Source organism: Talaromyces atroroseus, assembly GCF_001907595.1.
Source record: "Talaromyces atroroseus strain IBT 11181 chromosome Unknown scaffold_6, whole genome shotgun sequence".
In the NCBI taxonomy this organism is placed as follows: domain Eukaryota; kingdom Fungi; phylum Ascomycota; class Eurotiomycetes; order Eurotiales; family Trichocomaceae; genus Talaromyces; species Talaromyces atroroseus.
This window is the reverse complement of record NW_017971438.1, coordinates 137,333-152,247: the sequence shown is the minus strand read 5'-3', so window position 1 is coordinate 152,247 and position 14,915 is coordinate 137,333. Positions and strand designations below refer to the sequence as shown.

Below are 14,915 nucleotides of genomic sequence, written 5' to 3'. Positions count from 1 at the left end.
ACCATTACCCACCCTATCATCTCAGAACTCGATGGAATCGATTAACCCATTGTGCATCTTATGTGCATACGACTACTAGGTAGGACTTGTGAAGTGTGGCCACAACCTAGTAAGCCTCCTGTCTCGAAACACAGAGATGACTAACTAACCAATTTCCGGTGGTAGATCTTGTCACTAGCTGTATCGTACTACTGTATTAGTCGTCTGGCCCTTCTTTGTTAAATGCCCGAATATGGCGGAGCTAATTTCCATGCTATGAATATAACTAATCCTCGCTTTCAGACAAAAAGTCGAGTTTCCCAATCGATTTTCCTTCCGGTTCTACTCGCTTTAGTATACCGGTACTACAGAGTACGTATGACTAGCCGATCACTCTCACCTCGGTTCAGCCATTGACGTTCTGAAACATTTCGTCACTGTGTTTCTGGAACATTCTAAGCAATGTGAGTCATACTTCATGAGCCAGTTTTGCCGACTGGCATCATTAGGTTGCGTTTAATCAATGGCTCATCATTGCGCACGCTGTGCATGGTCGTCTTGCCGTTAATGTATCGACAGATCGGCGGTTGAGCCTCGTGGTGTCTAATATCTGAAATCATCCAATGAAAGACATGATAAATATACCTCGATTTTATCACCGGTGATAAAGGCCCACACACAGCACAAGCGAAGAAAAGCCTTACTTACCGATAAATTTACTCAAATAGTTCCCCCTTGAGCAACTTCACCACCCTAACAAATTTCACATCGTCATGGTGGAAGCATTGAGGGGTTCAGTGTAGATTGAGATATGTAATGAACAGCTAAACTCAATCATACTGTACTGTACAGGAGTCTCCTTCTTAGCTTGTGATCAAAATACGTCTTGAAAACTTAAGACGACATTCTTAAGGGCAGAGAGTGTAATGTATTCACAGGATAGACCCGGACATTTTTAAGAATGATGTGCCAAGTTTTAGGAATGCTCCGGTTGTAGGAATCAGCCATGAGTTCGTGAGAATGGTACGTACTGTAAGTATTTTTACTCCCGCAGCCCGCGACATCACAATATGAAATTTCCTCATTCTCCAGAACAGGCCAGATTCTGAGTGCACATCTTCATCCGCAGAGAATTGTCGAAAAGAATTTGATTTTCTACAGTACATTAAAGCTGGATCAAAAACAATATCTATTACTCAGACTGGTCATCTGCATGAAGACTCCCTCATCTTCCGTATCTACTGAAACAGATGAAAGTGACCTGATCATACTAGGACCCGACTTTTTGGGACAGGCCTCCATTCCCAAGAACAGGTCAGATCCTTCCTTTCACCATTCACCTGCAAGTAACCCTGGTTGGAGGTGATTATACATAGTATATGCGCGATCATGAGGCTCTTGAGAAGTATTATGAATCATCGCAATTGAGCTTTTATGAAAATAAATGATTTCATCAGTTACCCTGCATAGCAAACCCTTGATACTATGCTGTACCTTTCACCGTCGTGAAGAAAGAAAAGAGGGAGAGTTGGCTGGTGCTCTTCATGACTATGCACAATTAAATGGCCCATGGTGGTGCATCGATAGTTTCATCGGAGATTTCGATCGCTTTGGTTCATGAATACTGTATAGGAAGGCCAATCCATTTCAGATGGTCAAAATTGGATGAACCTGACTTGGCCATACCAAAATTCATCATTTCACGACTGGTCTCATACGAACATCTCGACATCATACATGTAGCTGGAATTCCATCGTACTATCATATTGATTCATGGGGTTCACAATATGACTTATGCATCACCATCACCTTCCTTCAGTTACTGACGGTTTAAAATACTTCGCCACTGTGTTTCTGGAACATTCTTAGCAATGTGAGTCACAATTTATGAGTCATCCTTGTCGACCAAAGTAACTAGCATTAGTAGATTGCGATTAATCAGTTGCTCATCTATTGAGCAAGCTCACTTATTTTCTTTTATGTTACTATATGCTAAATGTGAAATGTGAGATAGTTAAATAACCGAGTTCGTCTTGATTGTTTATGTCCTGCTCTGCAAGATCACATATATGTCGTTGTACGTTCTCAAAATCAGGTCGACTGCCTCTTAGCTTGTCGGTACCTGAACGAGGACGATTAGTCCTATCCCTCTCAATATCGGTAATGTTCCTACCGTAACAGAACCAAACAGATCGTTACCGAAACCGTATGGGATCAAGACAGCACCAAACGAATTGTTACCGACCCACACTTTGATGGGGTTCTTGGCCCTGTAAGGCTCTACTATGTACACTGCTTGAAGAGTACGGTATCGAGACTTCTAAAACTGTGGGAGATGACGTCGGTCCACTAACCACACTAGGAAAACACTCGCTACTGGTATTCTAATTTCAACGCTTGTACGGTCTTGCTTTGTACCTGCTGAGGATCACAGAGTAGGACCCTGATCGACCGCACTTGAACTGATCTCTTTGTTTCACATTCGATTCGATGTGGTTCCATACCCCACTCATGCACTGAGGGCGTATCTGTCTGGTGCCTGGCAGGATTACCTTGATTCGCACGTGGGGCGATTCCCTTTCGCGTCTGCGGGCTGCGCCGAGAACGAACTCATAGTAATCGATCCAACACTGCATTCTGTCTCTATTTTGGTTTGTGATAGGCACGATCTCAGTTCTCCTTATGAATTCTCTTCCGATTCTACTCCTCGCCTTTAAACTGATAATTATCTTGCAAACTTATCACGATTCAAAATGACTTTAATTCGAGAGTTGGTCGCTTTCAGTCTATGTCCACGGTTTTCGATGCAAGCTCGATTACGCGCACGCTGCCACCGGCTTACGCTTTTCACCACGCTTTTCACCACTTTTCACATTACCTTTCACCATTTTTCACCGTCTCCCTGGCCCTCATTTTGTTAAGGAGCCAAATATGGCTATCACCTTTAAAAACCTTTGCTCCCCCACCTACGATCAATCTCTTTTCCTTCTCATATCACCACTGGATTTTTCTCCCCGCTGTCCCCCCAACCATGACCTTGACAAGGATTCTCATAGACTCGGCATCAGTAGGTTCATACTCTCGCTTCGTTTATTGACTTCTAATCTAGAAAGAAAGTATCGCCTGATAACTTGAAAAGCATCAACTGGTACAGGATGAGGTTTATTACAGCCTATTTACGCATGCAAGGGATATTCAGGTAAGGTCATGGCTTTCTCCATAGTTGACTGTGACTCACGACTGGACAGTTCGATGAAATGTTAGCATTTAACTTGAATGCGCTTCTGACACTAGAGCCTCCTCTATTGCAAGAGAAGCTCGCCTCCGTCCAAAGACTTGTTCCCAAAAATACAACGATCAATTGTGACTTTGGACTAAAAACTCAGCCTTCCGGCATTCAATTTCAGTCCACGACACCGTTCTCCTCGCGACATCAAGGTATTTCTTTTAGGACATAGTATTCGTGAGAAACCTGGTTAAACTCATGTTTCTTCTGCAGATACTATTCGTGATGGGACACTGTCAAATGATATTCACTCCGCCCAGAACATCCCCTCCGTCGAAGCAGATCCGAACACGAACAACACCGATTATCATATGGAGCAGGTTGATGCCCAGGACTCTGAAAATAGTCCTTGGTCCACGGTAGATACCATGCCTGACTTGGCACACATGGGCGACGATCAAACCCTTGACAGCTACCTAGATTTTCAAGGCTTTGATTGCTCCACTGCCATAGGGAACACTGATCACGACAGACAATCTTGCTCCAGCTTGGCAGCATCAACTTTGATCGGCCAGTCATCACTTACCGTCTCATCTAGGGAATCCTACTCGCCTAGCCATAACATGGGAGAGTGCATGCCGGCTGATAACCATCTGAGGGATGCCCCTGGGATGGAGTCCTATCCTACTCCTGTGTCAAACCCCTCATATACCCCAAAGTCAGCGAATCGTGCACTGACAAAGCCCCGCAAAACTACACGAGCAGGTGGAAACCGGCCAGCGTCAACACTCGCCGTCTCGACAGGGGTTGATCTTTCACCCCTCAGTGAAGCTGACTCCGTGCGTTTAGGTCTACTCAGGTCTCTGATACTTAAGTCTCACGAAGTGGATCCTAAACGCGGGACCCGTCGATCCTTCAATGATGAGGATTTGCGTGAGATTTATAGACTAGGTGACAGGATAATCAACGAGACGGCTCGTGTTTTGAATGACTGGAGTGAGTGGTCGTCACGAGAGTTCCAACCACCTAACGCTGTGCTTTCTCCATGCCACGATCTTTCGCCAGTGGAGATATGTGCAGTTGCCTTCCGATTTTTGATGGAGACACACAATGGCATTCATCGCAAATCAATACATCGTCGTCTAGCACAAATTCTCCTTGACAACTTTGTTGCGGAAGTGGAACAAGAGATCACTACGAGAGAAGGCCAAGGTGTCTTCATCCGTTATGACGGTGGCACAGGCCGTAAATCAGTAACCGTTGCCCATGATCTGACCATAGCAAAGGTGGGCATCTCCGAAAAGAATGGCAAAAAATGTAACCGAGAGGAAATCGGGAAAGAAAAAAGTCCCGGCAGGCGATGGTGGAGACTAGGAAGTGGTATTGGAGTCGTTACTGTCCTCACCTGTCCATCCGACTTTAATACTCTCATGTGAGCCAGCTCTCATCGTATCGGTTGTCGGGTGCTTACATTGTGCTAGGGATAATAGATCATTCTCGGATGATTCTTTAAAGCTCTTGGTCAGTTACGTGAGACACGCGTATCCCAACGCTGTAGCTCATTTCCAGTCACTTGACCCCGTTATTCAAGCCCTTTTCGCTAATACGTCGCTGATCATAAATGCTTCTGCCGGCCTCGATCCTTTGTATTCACGATTTAATCCTATTTCTGAAGAAGTTCGGTGGTTTGATACCATTGAAGCAATGGCCGCCTCAACGAGACAGCTCCTGCGCATCTTCAGGCAGAACTAATATAACGGCTGTCTGTCTTTTCACTTTGATTTTCCTAACTCATGCTATAGCTGTTCGTACTTTGTTCAGTATTCTGGAGAGATTATATCTAATATAGATGCTTTCATTCATTTATGCTAAATAGACTCGACGTAAGCACTTGAAAGTGATGTGGCTGAGCTCACCATTGTTCCTACATACAGTAGTACAGGCAAACAGTAATTACCAACCGGCTGGTTGAACTTAACTCACATCTAACTAATCATTTACCTGACAAATTAGCTAACGCTGAGGCCTGTCTGGAAAGGCGTCTTCATATGGCGTAGAAAGCGATCAATGGAAGGACGATCCCTGTGACTTATACCAGGATACTTTTCCATAGCGTTTATCGAATGAGAACATATGATTGCCTTTCGATTTGGACAATAAGAAACCTCCCATTCCAAATTCTTGACCACAAGATTGGAAGCAATGACCATTAGTGTCGTTATGGCTTTAGCTGCTTTCATGAAGGCGTCGCTTTGCTTCATCATCCGCGCTTTGACTGATGAAGTTCTTTGAAGTTGTCTTTAGTGGCCTGGGCCAATGGCGTTCCTGCTATTTTTAGTCCAGGGGAAACCATTCGACGAGGGGAGGTACGCACGAGATCTCGGAGAGACGGACAGAAAGCTTCGGTAGAGTCGGACTGAAAAGTGAAGATTCGACCAGTGCCTCTTAGCCGGATCACCATATAAACATCAGCATCGCACTCAACACTGTAGGTGTAGCCCTTTTTGAAAAGAGTCTTCCTGAGCCTGCCTCTTTGTTGACTCCGAGCTCGCGGAGTATCCAGCTGACGTTTTCTGGGATTTGGATCTGCAGTCATTTTATACAGTTATTCAACTCGGCCTGACTTGATTCACTGCATCTTTCGAATGGGGGATCGTTCTTATTTATAGAGTTAGTAACCATCGACTCTTGAGTGTTTGAAACAGGATGGCACCATGTTTTCTGTTGAAACCAAACTGGATGCTGATGTCATCTCTGCCTCTGAAGACTATATAAGATCATCAGCCCCTCGTCTACGACATTGTCCACTTCATTGTTTAGAATTCGCTTCTCTGATTTATTCATGGATACCGTTAACATCTATGGAACTGCCTTTGGTGGCATCCTTTTACTTCTCATTGTGGCCCGTTTCAGACCCGCTCTCTGTGATTTGGCTCGTATGCTCTCTATTTTGGTGTCAAAATATCTCGTTTATCCATATATGCTGAATCGTCATCGATGGTTCGGGCCGTGGACGTGGGCAGGCATCATCAAATGTCTAGGATACGGTGCTCTAAACTGCGTTGTCATTTTGTACAATGTCCACTCCTACGAGGAGGCTAGTGTTCGGGCAGGCAGACTTGCTCTTGTCAACATGACAGTCCTATTCATGGCTCCTCACCCGAGTATCCTAGCGGACATCCTTGGAATGTCCCTAGCGGCCTCCCAATGGATACACCGTGCGGCTGGGTGGATGACTTGTGCTTTAGTGACGACTCATGTATTGACAATTCAGCAGGACGTCGACCCGAAACAAGGGGAGATCCTCTTCGCAATTATTGTAGGCAGGTTCACTTGCTATCAAGATGTCAGAGCTAACTACTATCTAGGGCGCCGTCTCACTAGCGACGATTATCATATCTACCTTTCCGGTCATCCACAAGCGGATCTATGAAATATTCTTGCGAACCCATCAAGCCTTTGCAGTCCTATTCTGCTATTCTATTTGGCGCCACTTGTCCTCGGGTTCCGTCTTCCCACGACTGTATCTCTACGTCCCGTTGTCTATCCTCTGCTTGATCACTGTCTACCAGGTTGGAAAGTTTCTATACCAGAACAACTTCCTCTCATCCCGGCCAAAGCCGCGTGCAACAATTACCTGCAGACCAATTCAGCCACCAATCTCTGGGAACAAGGGAGGCTCTGGAAAGGAACTGGAAAACGATACCGGGAGCATCATAAAGATTCGTGTTACTCTGGGTCGGCCTCTTGGCATTGGTGCCGGTCAGTGTATTCACTTGTGGATGCCCTCAGTGAGCCTCGGCTCTTGGATGCAATCACACCCTTTCGTAGTTACCTCTTGGTCACCAGAGAAGCAGACTACGCTGGAATTATTTGTCCAGGTGCGTCGAGGATTCACCGCAACTTTGCACCAACGAGCCTCTGCCAGTGGATCCGCTTCGTTCTGTGCGTTCGTGATGGGTCCGTTTGGGATCAGCCACTCCTTAAGTCAGTATGAGACCGTCGTTGCTGTGGCCAGCAATGCTGGTATTGCTGGTGTGGTTCCCTATCTTAAACAGCTTCTCTATAGCTACAACACATTGACAGGTCAAATCCGCCGTCTGCATCTCGTGTGGGAAGTTGACACCCTAGGTAAGCAATGACCATTTATACATACGCCCCGAGCTAATCGATATAGATATGGTTGTTGAAGCGCAGCCTCTACTTAATGATCTTCTCAAAGACGACAGTCTTACCAACGGCTATGTAAGTCATACCAGGTCCTTTGGGGGTCGCGCCTAACGACTGGAAGATATTTGAAGTATCGATCTATACTGAATCCGCCCACGATAACGGAGAATCCTTCGGAGAACACGGTCGTGCTTTCCGATATCATGGGAAGCCTGATTACAACAAAATCGTATCCACCGAAGTGGCAGATGACTATATAGAGAGAATCCCTAGCACTCCAGAACGGACTGGGGAGACTCTGATACTGAGTACGTCTTTCATAAAGTCGATAACTGATTGGAATACTAACATCGTTATAAAGCTTCCGTCTCAAACCGATTGAGAGATCATTTGAAGTCTGTTGTTCGTCGATACCTTGGTAAGAAAGTTACTATGCAGGAAGTGGACTATCGGCCGTCTGAGGTTATCGCACAGTGATTGTGAGGAATGTTTCTCAACCTAAAGTGTTCTTTAGTTTACCAGATAGACAATGCCATGACGTCATTATGTTCCTGTTTCAAAACACGATCGACCGTGCAGGTTCTAGCGCAACTGTTAGACCCACATGTTCCTGTTTTAAAAACACGACCGTGCAAGTTCTAGCGCAAGCGGCTAGACCCACATCGGGAACAAGTTGATGACGTCGTCGCCCAGTCCGAGCTTATGCCTTTGGAACTGAGTGCTTAGTTAACTACTAGACAAAGTTAATATACCGGATAACGTAGCTACCATATAGAGGAAAGATAGAATGACTTATGACGAGTAGAGGTATGGTACATCCTTTAGATACAGTAGAGGTTGCGACCGTTCATACAATAGAAAAATACGACACGCAGTATTCGCGAAGCCTAAAATCAGCTATTCAATGGGAACTAATAGAGTAGAAAGTGCGTGCAGAAACCAGTGCAAATCGAGCCAATCCCGCCAAATAATCTTTTGAGAATTTTGCGGTCTTGAGTATATACTGTACAAACGTTAGATACTCCCTTGTCTGTCAATGGTTTGATCTGAACATACATCTTTCAATTCATCGACAGATTCAGCTGTATCCGTCTTTAGGAGGAATTGAAAAGCCAGGGAGTCCATAGACCAGCGATCTACATTATCGATTCCCTTAGCGCCGTTTGACTTGGTATATTTTTGCATGAGCAATGTGGCTATTGATGCGACGGCATCGATTGACTTGGCCTGGTCCGGAGGTCCCTTCACACAGCAATCCAATGCCGCTGAGAAGTTGGTTAGCTCTTTCTTCCCGCACATTGAGGTGCTCTTACCGATCTGGATCGTGCCATCCATCCCCAGCAGGATGTTGGAGCAAATGAGAGCCTGGTGGTGATACCCACATGTGTGGAGAAAGGATAGGCCGCTGAGAATCTTCGGATATGTTTAGTGGTCCATATCCATGATCAGGGCTCGTGGTGTTACCTGTGCCAGCGCGGATAAGACTTGAGTGTCACGAGGGTAATAATCACAAGCCACCAAGTGGTCCAGAGTCACCGGGAGATCGTCAAACACCATATATACGGAATCTTCATGTGTGAAGTATTCTCGAACGAGTAGGATATTCTCATGTCGAATTGTATGGAACTTCTCCAATATATCTTCGGAATCTCCTTTCTTAATTGTCCGTATGGACCTTACCTCCGACGGATGGGTACGGACGGTAGCTATAGAAACGTCACCGGCGAGGTCACAGTTGAATATATGGTTGTAGTGTTTCCAGGGCGAATCTTTCCAGCCACGCAACTGATGTTCGGCTTTAGCTTGAAGCACGGCCATGGGCAGTCCCAATCTCCTAGGACCACCAGTTATCTTAGTAGAAGATTTTTTTCCTGTGGTCTTTCCGCTGTCCGCTCCTGTTTCCGCAAGCCTGTTAAGGGGTTGATGCGAGGATTTTACTGAGGCATTGTCAGATGCACCAACAGTAAGACCCTGAGATACGTTGTTCGACATTATAGACACAAAACCAACTGCCACGGAAAGACCTTCATTACGCTGGGTGGCTCGGACAGGGGAGAAGGGGAATTTATGTGAAACCTTACAATAAACGAGAAAGCAAACGAAAACTGGGGGTTTCAAAACAGGGAGGCGTGGAAACGGTGTCCTGACGCATCTGCTTGTTTCTCATCTGTCGCTGTCAACGAAATCATAGACATGAACCCAATAACCACGGAAAGTCCTTCGTTATGTACGCTGAACCGGACAGGAAAGACGTAACATTTATACCCGAAACCTTATAGTAGACAGGAAGGGAGACGGAAGGGCTTCAAAACAGGAAGGGGTGGAAACGGTGTCCTGACTCATCCGCTTGTTTCGCATCCGCCGCTGTCAACGAAATTATAAATACCCCCGACGTGCCAACCCAACCATCGTCTCTCACAATTTCTCGATCGTATATTGATTGAGTGCCATACGTCAACCACCCCTGCTCCGACATGGATCGTTCCATGTTCAGCAGTACGGAGCTACGATTAGCTCGAGAAAGACGCCTAAAATTCCAGGGCACAGCAAAGATCAATATCAGCCAAATATCCCTACCTTCCGAGTACAAACCGGACAATGTGGAGAGGCTGCGCCGTATCTTTGACAGTGAAGATTGCGACCGATTATCATTGCCAAATCATGTCGTGGCGACCATCTCGAGGGAACACCTCATGAGTGCCCTGAGTGGCAACGAGGTAAACGCCAACGCTTTGATGAGTCAGTCGCCAGATAGCTACGTCGCCCTTGAGTTTCCGATTGGACAGGTGACGTGCCTGCACGGACAGCACCGTTTGAGAGCGGGAAGGGAGTTCTTGGCACCTTATGACCGGTGGTGGACAGTCGATCTATATTTAGACGGTAGGTCTAGATTCCTCGTTCATTGTTACTGGGGTCTGACTCTCGACGAGACATCAGTCGGGAGCTTGAGACGGAATTAACGGATGAATATGCTAATGAAGCGACACCGACCGATGGCGAAGTGTATCGCAAAGTCCGTCAGTATCAGTACGAAGCCAGTGCTCGCTTCGAAGAGCGATGGCTGTCCCGGCTAACAGAAAACAAACAAAAGCGGATGCGACAACTGTCACAGCGGGAAAATAGTTCGATCCGCTCGGCTTTTGACTCGTTGCTGCCAATTACGGGTCTCTGGAATGGGATGAGTATTGGCAACCTTCCTCGGGTCATTGCCGTGAAGTGTGATGAGGTTCGTATTCCCTCGGCGCCATGAGACTGTTGCTGATGCAATCAGGAAATTATTCACTACCTCTGTTTTATCAAGGACTTCTGGTCATCACTAGTTGAACATGACCGATCTCGGATGGAGAAGATTGATTGTATGACTGTGGAAAAGCTCCAGCTTCTGGTTCCAGGAGGGTTGGACCGGACCAAAGTTAAAGGCCTCGTGCTCAGTGGTGAAGCATTCCCAAAATTCAGCCAGGCAGAACGCAAGTCTATCTGGAGGGTTTTGCGCCGTCGCGGTGAGATTGTCCCATCGCTTCACACTTTTTTCAAGGACCTTTCTTACCTCGAGGTCACATCGAGCTGCCTTGGACGATTAGTCGACCTCGCGGCCATGCGCAAGCGCACTATGCGGTCCGCCATGAAGCAGATCTACAACCCCACGAGACATGGTCGCGGTCGCTATCAAATGCAAGTGTCCGAGACGGAATTCCGATCATGTTCCGGGACGGTGGAAGAAGGCAGAGAGAGTGGATATCGACAACTCTGGCTCTTTGCCTTTCGACACTACCTCCAGATGCCGAGAGCGCGTCAGAAAAAGAAGCGACATTCCAAAACCAAGTTTCGAGAAGCCAACGATGGAGTCGTGCACCGAATGGCATCCCTAGCCCTTCAACTAGGATTCGACTCACCGCAGATCCGACGTCTCATAGACGACTCGCCAGATCGCCGGCTTGCGCTGGAAGCGCTTCTGAAGGCGCGTGACCGTGATCAGTATCGATATGATTCTATCGATACGCTTGTCAATCGGATCGTGGCATGTTTTAACGAGGCCGTCCCGGTCGAGATTCGAGACCGACGCGCCTCAGCTCCTTTTTCCACCATCCCCAGACAGGGTCGATGTGGGAAACCAAGCCTTGAGACTCACGAACAAGAGCAGAACTTTCTCTTCCTTGATCAGATGGAGAGCCAACCATCGGATGAATCCGTTTCCGCACTCTATGTGAGAAGATGTGTATATTTCGCTTTCTTTGGTCGACCGTCCGAGACTCCACCAACCCCCGTGGACGAAGACCATTCAACGCGCCATAGCTCCCCTCATCCGCCTCCGTCGCCGCTGTTCGTCCCTGAAGAACACAATCCGTCGAACGACCACCAGATGACGGAGATCTCGGATCATGTGACTGACAGACCTGATACGCAGCATCGGAATAGTAGACGCGAGGAGCGGCGGGAACGGCGACAGCGGCGGCGGCAAGAGCGGGAGACTCGGCGGCGGCAGAGAGAGTCTCGCCGTCAACGAATGTCTAATGGTGGACAGGAAGGCGGACCGGCCGCCAGGCGCCCTTCTGTAGACCAAAGCCACCGAGAATCAAGTCGCGGGTCTTCCGGAAGTATCACTGAGGTGGAAATCGACGCTAGGAATGAACCTGAATCTACACAGCTGGAAGATACTACAATAGAGGAACCAAGAGGTAACACATTCACCGCTGACCATACACCAGTTGATCCACTGATAGTGGAACCGATTGAAACCAAAGCCACACTCGGGGAAGATGTCCACGGGGTGGACACTCTTGATGAGATGATGGCGCCAGAGATCGTTATCGATGATGTTGAGGACAACGCTAGACTGCACGGCTCCACAGAAGCAAATCCACTAGGAGAGATAGACGAAAACGAGTCTCTAACTCGACACGAACCTGACCACCTTGGAGAACTGCCGTCAGGTCATCTTACAGAGGATCGTCAAGCCGTTCTCAGTGCCTTCAAAAAGGATGCGGCTGTTCGACGACGAACCCGACGCTCAGTACTCAAGCGGACGGTCAAATCCAGACGACAGGCTGCGGCGCAGACCCGTCTCCGCGGGAAGAAATATCGTCTGACGCAAGTAGATATAAAACAGGGGCATAAGTTCACCTCCGATACAGATCTCCCAATCCGAAGTCCACTCGATGACGTTGTAGCGGAAGAGAGGGCCCAAACGCTTGCGCAGTTAGAAGAGCGTCCAGTCATCTCCGAATCTGCTGTTGCAGATCATGCTGATCTTCCCCAAACGTCACCCCTCCCTTCTGTGCCAGAGTTCCTTGATAGAGTGCGCGAGCCCGAAAGTGCAGTGGAGGAGAGTCATGAGACCACCAACAGTGGGGAAGACCTGCACGAGACAGCAATAGAGGACCGTATTATGACGCCAGAGATTATCATCGACGAGCCGTCTCCTGAGTTGAACACCCCCACAGAAGCAAATCCACCACCGCGAGAAGTGGCTAACGGTGAGGCTCTAATTCGACAAGAAGAAGACGACCGTCTTACAGAGCTTCCCTCCACACTCCGCTTATCAATACAGGACAGGGCTGCTCGACTGCGATTAGCCAAAGCCAGACGACAGGCTGCTCGACGTTCCCGACACTTAGGACTCAGGCGATCTGCCAAAGCCAGACGACAGGCTGCAGCACAAACACGTCTTGGTGGAAAAAACCATCGTCTCACGCAAGTCGATGTGACGCAAGGGCCTCAGTTCACCCCCGGTGCAGACCTTGGAGTCGAGAATCTGCCTCCAACGGAGGATCTCACCGGGCAGAGCCCACTTGAAGCGGTGGTGGCGGACGAGAGGGCGCAAACACTCGCCCAATTAGAACAGCCTCCAGCCGTCTCTGGACGACCCGTTGCGGATCCTGCCAATTCACCTCTGCCTTCGATGCCAGAATTGATTGCTCGGTTGCGTGAGTCTGAAAGCCCGATCGAAGGTAATGACGGAGATGCAATTGGGAATTCTCCACAGCAGCATCCTCAGGAAGACCTGCGGCAGGAGCGCAGTGAATCGCCGAGCCGAGAAGCTGCCAGACCGGAAGTACTGACTGACGACAGAGAATCCCGTCGCAAAGTCCCGAAAGACAAAAGAATCGCCGAGGAAGCACGACGTCGACTGGAAGCCAAGCACCGGGCCGAAAATACCCCACGAGCAGCCCTGGAATTCGAAGATGACTTCACTCAGACCCAGAGTGGCGACGATCTCTTCAATGACGGCGACCGTAGTGAGCCCGCGCCACTTGATCCTGCTGCTGCTGGAGAAAGTCAGAGGCGTCCATCAGCCAGCTCTCCCAGCCAACCTCTTAAGGCTGGGCGAAAACAATTTGCTCGGCATGCTCGCCAGCGTCCATATGGGCGTCCGATCGAGAACGGCCAGGGCGACCGAGATCGACCACTCACGCAGATCAACATGCAGCTGACGGGTTCCGATCAGCCCATTGCCCACGGAGATCCGCCACTACCGCCCATTCCTCCGGTTGACCAACGGCTGACTGAGAACCCTCCCAACACGCTTCCCGTTCCCGAGCCCAGTGATGGTAGTGTCGACCGCAGGAGGAAAGCAGCCGACCGGATTCGACAACAGCGGCCACCTGCTGTCGCGAGTTCTCCTCCGATCATCTTCTGGACTTGGACGGGGCTGCGGTGGATGGAGGAGACCAGAGTTGTCGCTGATCGATCCGACCCACTTCGCGTCGAGCGCGAAGCCAAGCGCTTTGTGGAAGCTCATCACAACCAACTACGAGACGCGCGTATGCGCATACTGATGCCCTCACAATGCCTTCCGTCGGCTCGAGAGGATGGGAGTCATTCCGTGTTTCTGACCCTCGAGAATCAGACCATTACGGACACCATGGAAAAGGCGGCGATGGAAAAGGTGGCATCGTTGTCCATGCACTCCAGACACCACCGCCCTTGATTCGCTGGTTTGCCTCCAATGTGACTCAATGACGCGAGGCCGTAAGGATGGCTGAGCCAGGAGACCGCATCTTGGCGGCTCGTTCGGCTCAATGGTTACTGGGGAGGCACATCGGCAGCCAGTTGGCAGGTTGGGCTTGTTGGCCCCGGCCATATGGCCCGGTGCGCGATCAGGACAGCTCCAAGTGTAGTTGTCCACTTATCTATGGCCTTGATGCCCCCGCCTACCGTCCAGTGCTCTACCTCTATATCCCTTCGGCCATCTGATAGACGTGGACTTCTCTTTACCGCTGCACGGAATATGAGGCTCTCGACCAATGTCCTAGTACGATGGACGTCTAACGCGACCATATGGTGGCCGCACCACGGAACCCTTCGTATGGCCCCCTCAAAATCAAAAGATGAACTATCTAGAACGTATACCGTCTTGGGATGCGTTGACCAGGTTTCATAGGCGTCTATGATTGATATGATCCCAGGAAAGGTTTCCTGAGACGCAAAATGGACTATTAAATCTATGTATGTATGTATGTATTCCAGCCGCTCTAGCTGCTATGCAGCGCTCAGCTGTAAATGGTCACTGTGTGTATGGTAGCCTATAGATCACGACAG

At 48.6% G+C, this 14,915-nt stretch overlaps 4 protein-coding genes across 4 annotated transcripts; 3 read left to right on the top strand and 1 right to left on the bottom strand.

The window, feature by feature from the left end:
- Positions 1-3,011: 3,011 nt before the first annotated feature.
- On the top strand, positions 3,012-4,958 carry UA08_05006 (hypothetical protein; the record flags this gene model as incomplete). The annotated part of the gene is made up of 5 exons (XM_020267491.1): positions 3,012-3,047; positions 3,120-3,179; positions 3,229-3,418; positions 3,480-4,638; positions 4,697-4,958. The coding sequence occupies 5 exons, from the start codon at positions 3,012-3,014 to the stop codon at positions 4,956-4,958; spliced, it is 1,707 nt and encodes a 568-aa protein (XP_020119449.1).
- Positions 4,959-6,048: 1,090 nt separating this feature from the next.
- UA08_05005 (hypothetical protein) lies at positions 6,049-7,853 on the top strand (the record flags this gene model as incomplete). Its single annotated transcript, XM_020267479.1, has 5 exons — positions 6,049-6,525; positions 6,575-7,337; positions 7,384-7,451; positions 7,498-7,684; positions 7,738-7,853. The coding sequence occupies 5 exons, from the start codon at positions 6,049-6,051 to the stop codon at positions 7,851-7,853; spliced, it is 1,611 nt and encodes a 536-aa protein (XP_020119448.1).
- A 424-nt stretch (positions 7,854-8,277) lies between these two features.
- Positions 8,278-9,368, bottom strand: UA08_05004 (hypothetical protein; the record flags this gene model as incomplete). The annotated part of the gene is made up of 3 exons (XM_020267468.1): positions 8,278-8,379; positions 8,433-8,789; positions 9,057-9,368. The coding sequence occupies 3 exons, from the start codon at positions 9,366-9,368 to the stop codon at positions 8,278-8,280; spliced, it is 771 nt and encodes a 256-aa protein (XP_020119441.1).
- Positions 9,369-9,850: 482 nt separating this feature from the next.
- On the top strand, positions 9,851-14,304 carry UA08_05003 (hypothetical protein; the record flags this gene model as incomplete). Its single annotated transcript, XM_020267457.1, has 3 exons — positions 9,851-10,256; positions 10,358-10,602; positions 10,648-14,304. 3 exons carry the CDS (start codon positions 9,851-9,853, stop codon positions 14,302-14,304), a joined length of 4,308 nt encoding a protein of 1,435 aa, XP_020119440.1.
- Between the last annotated feature and the right edge of the window lie 611 nt (positions 14,305-14,915).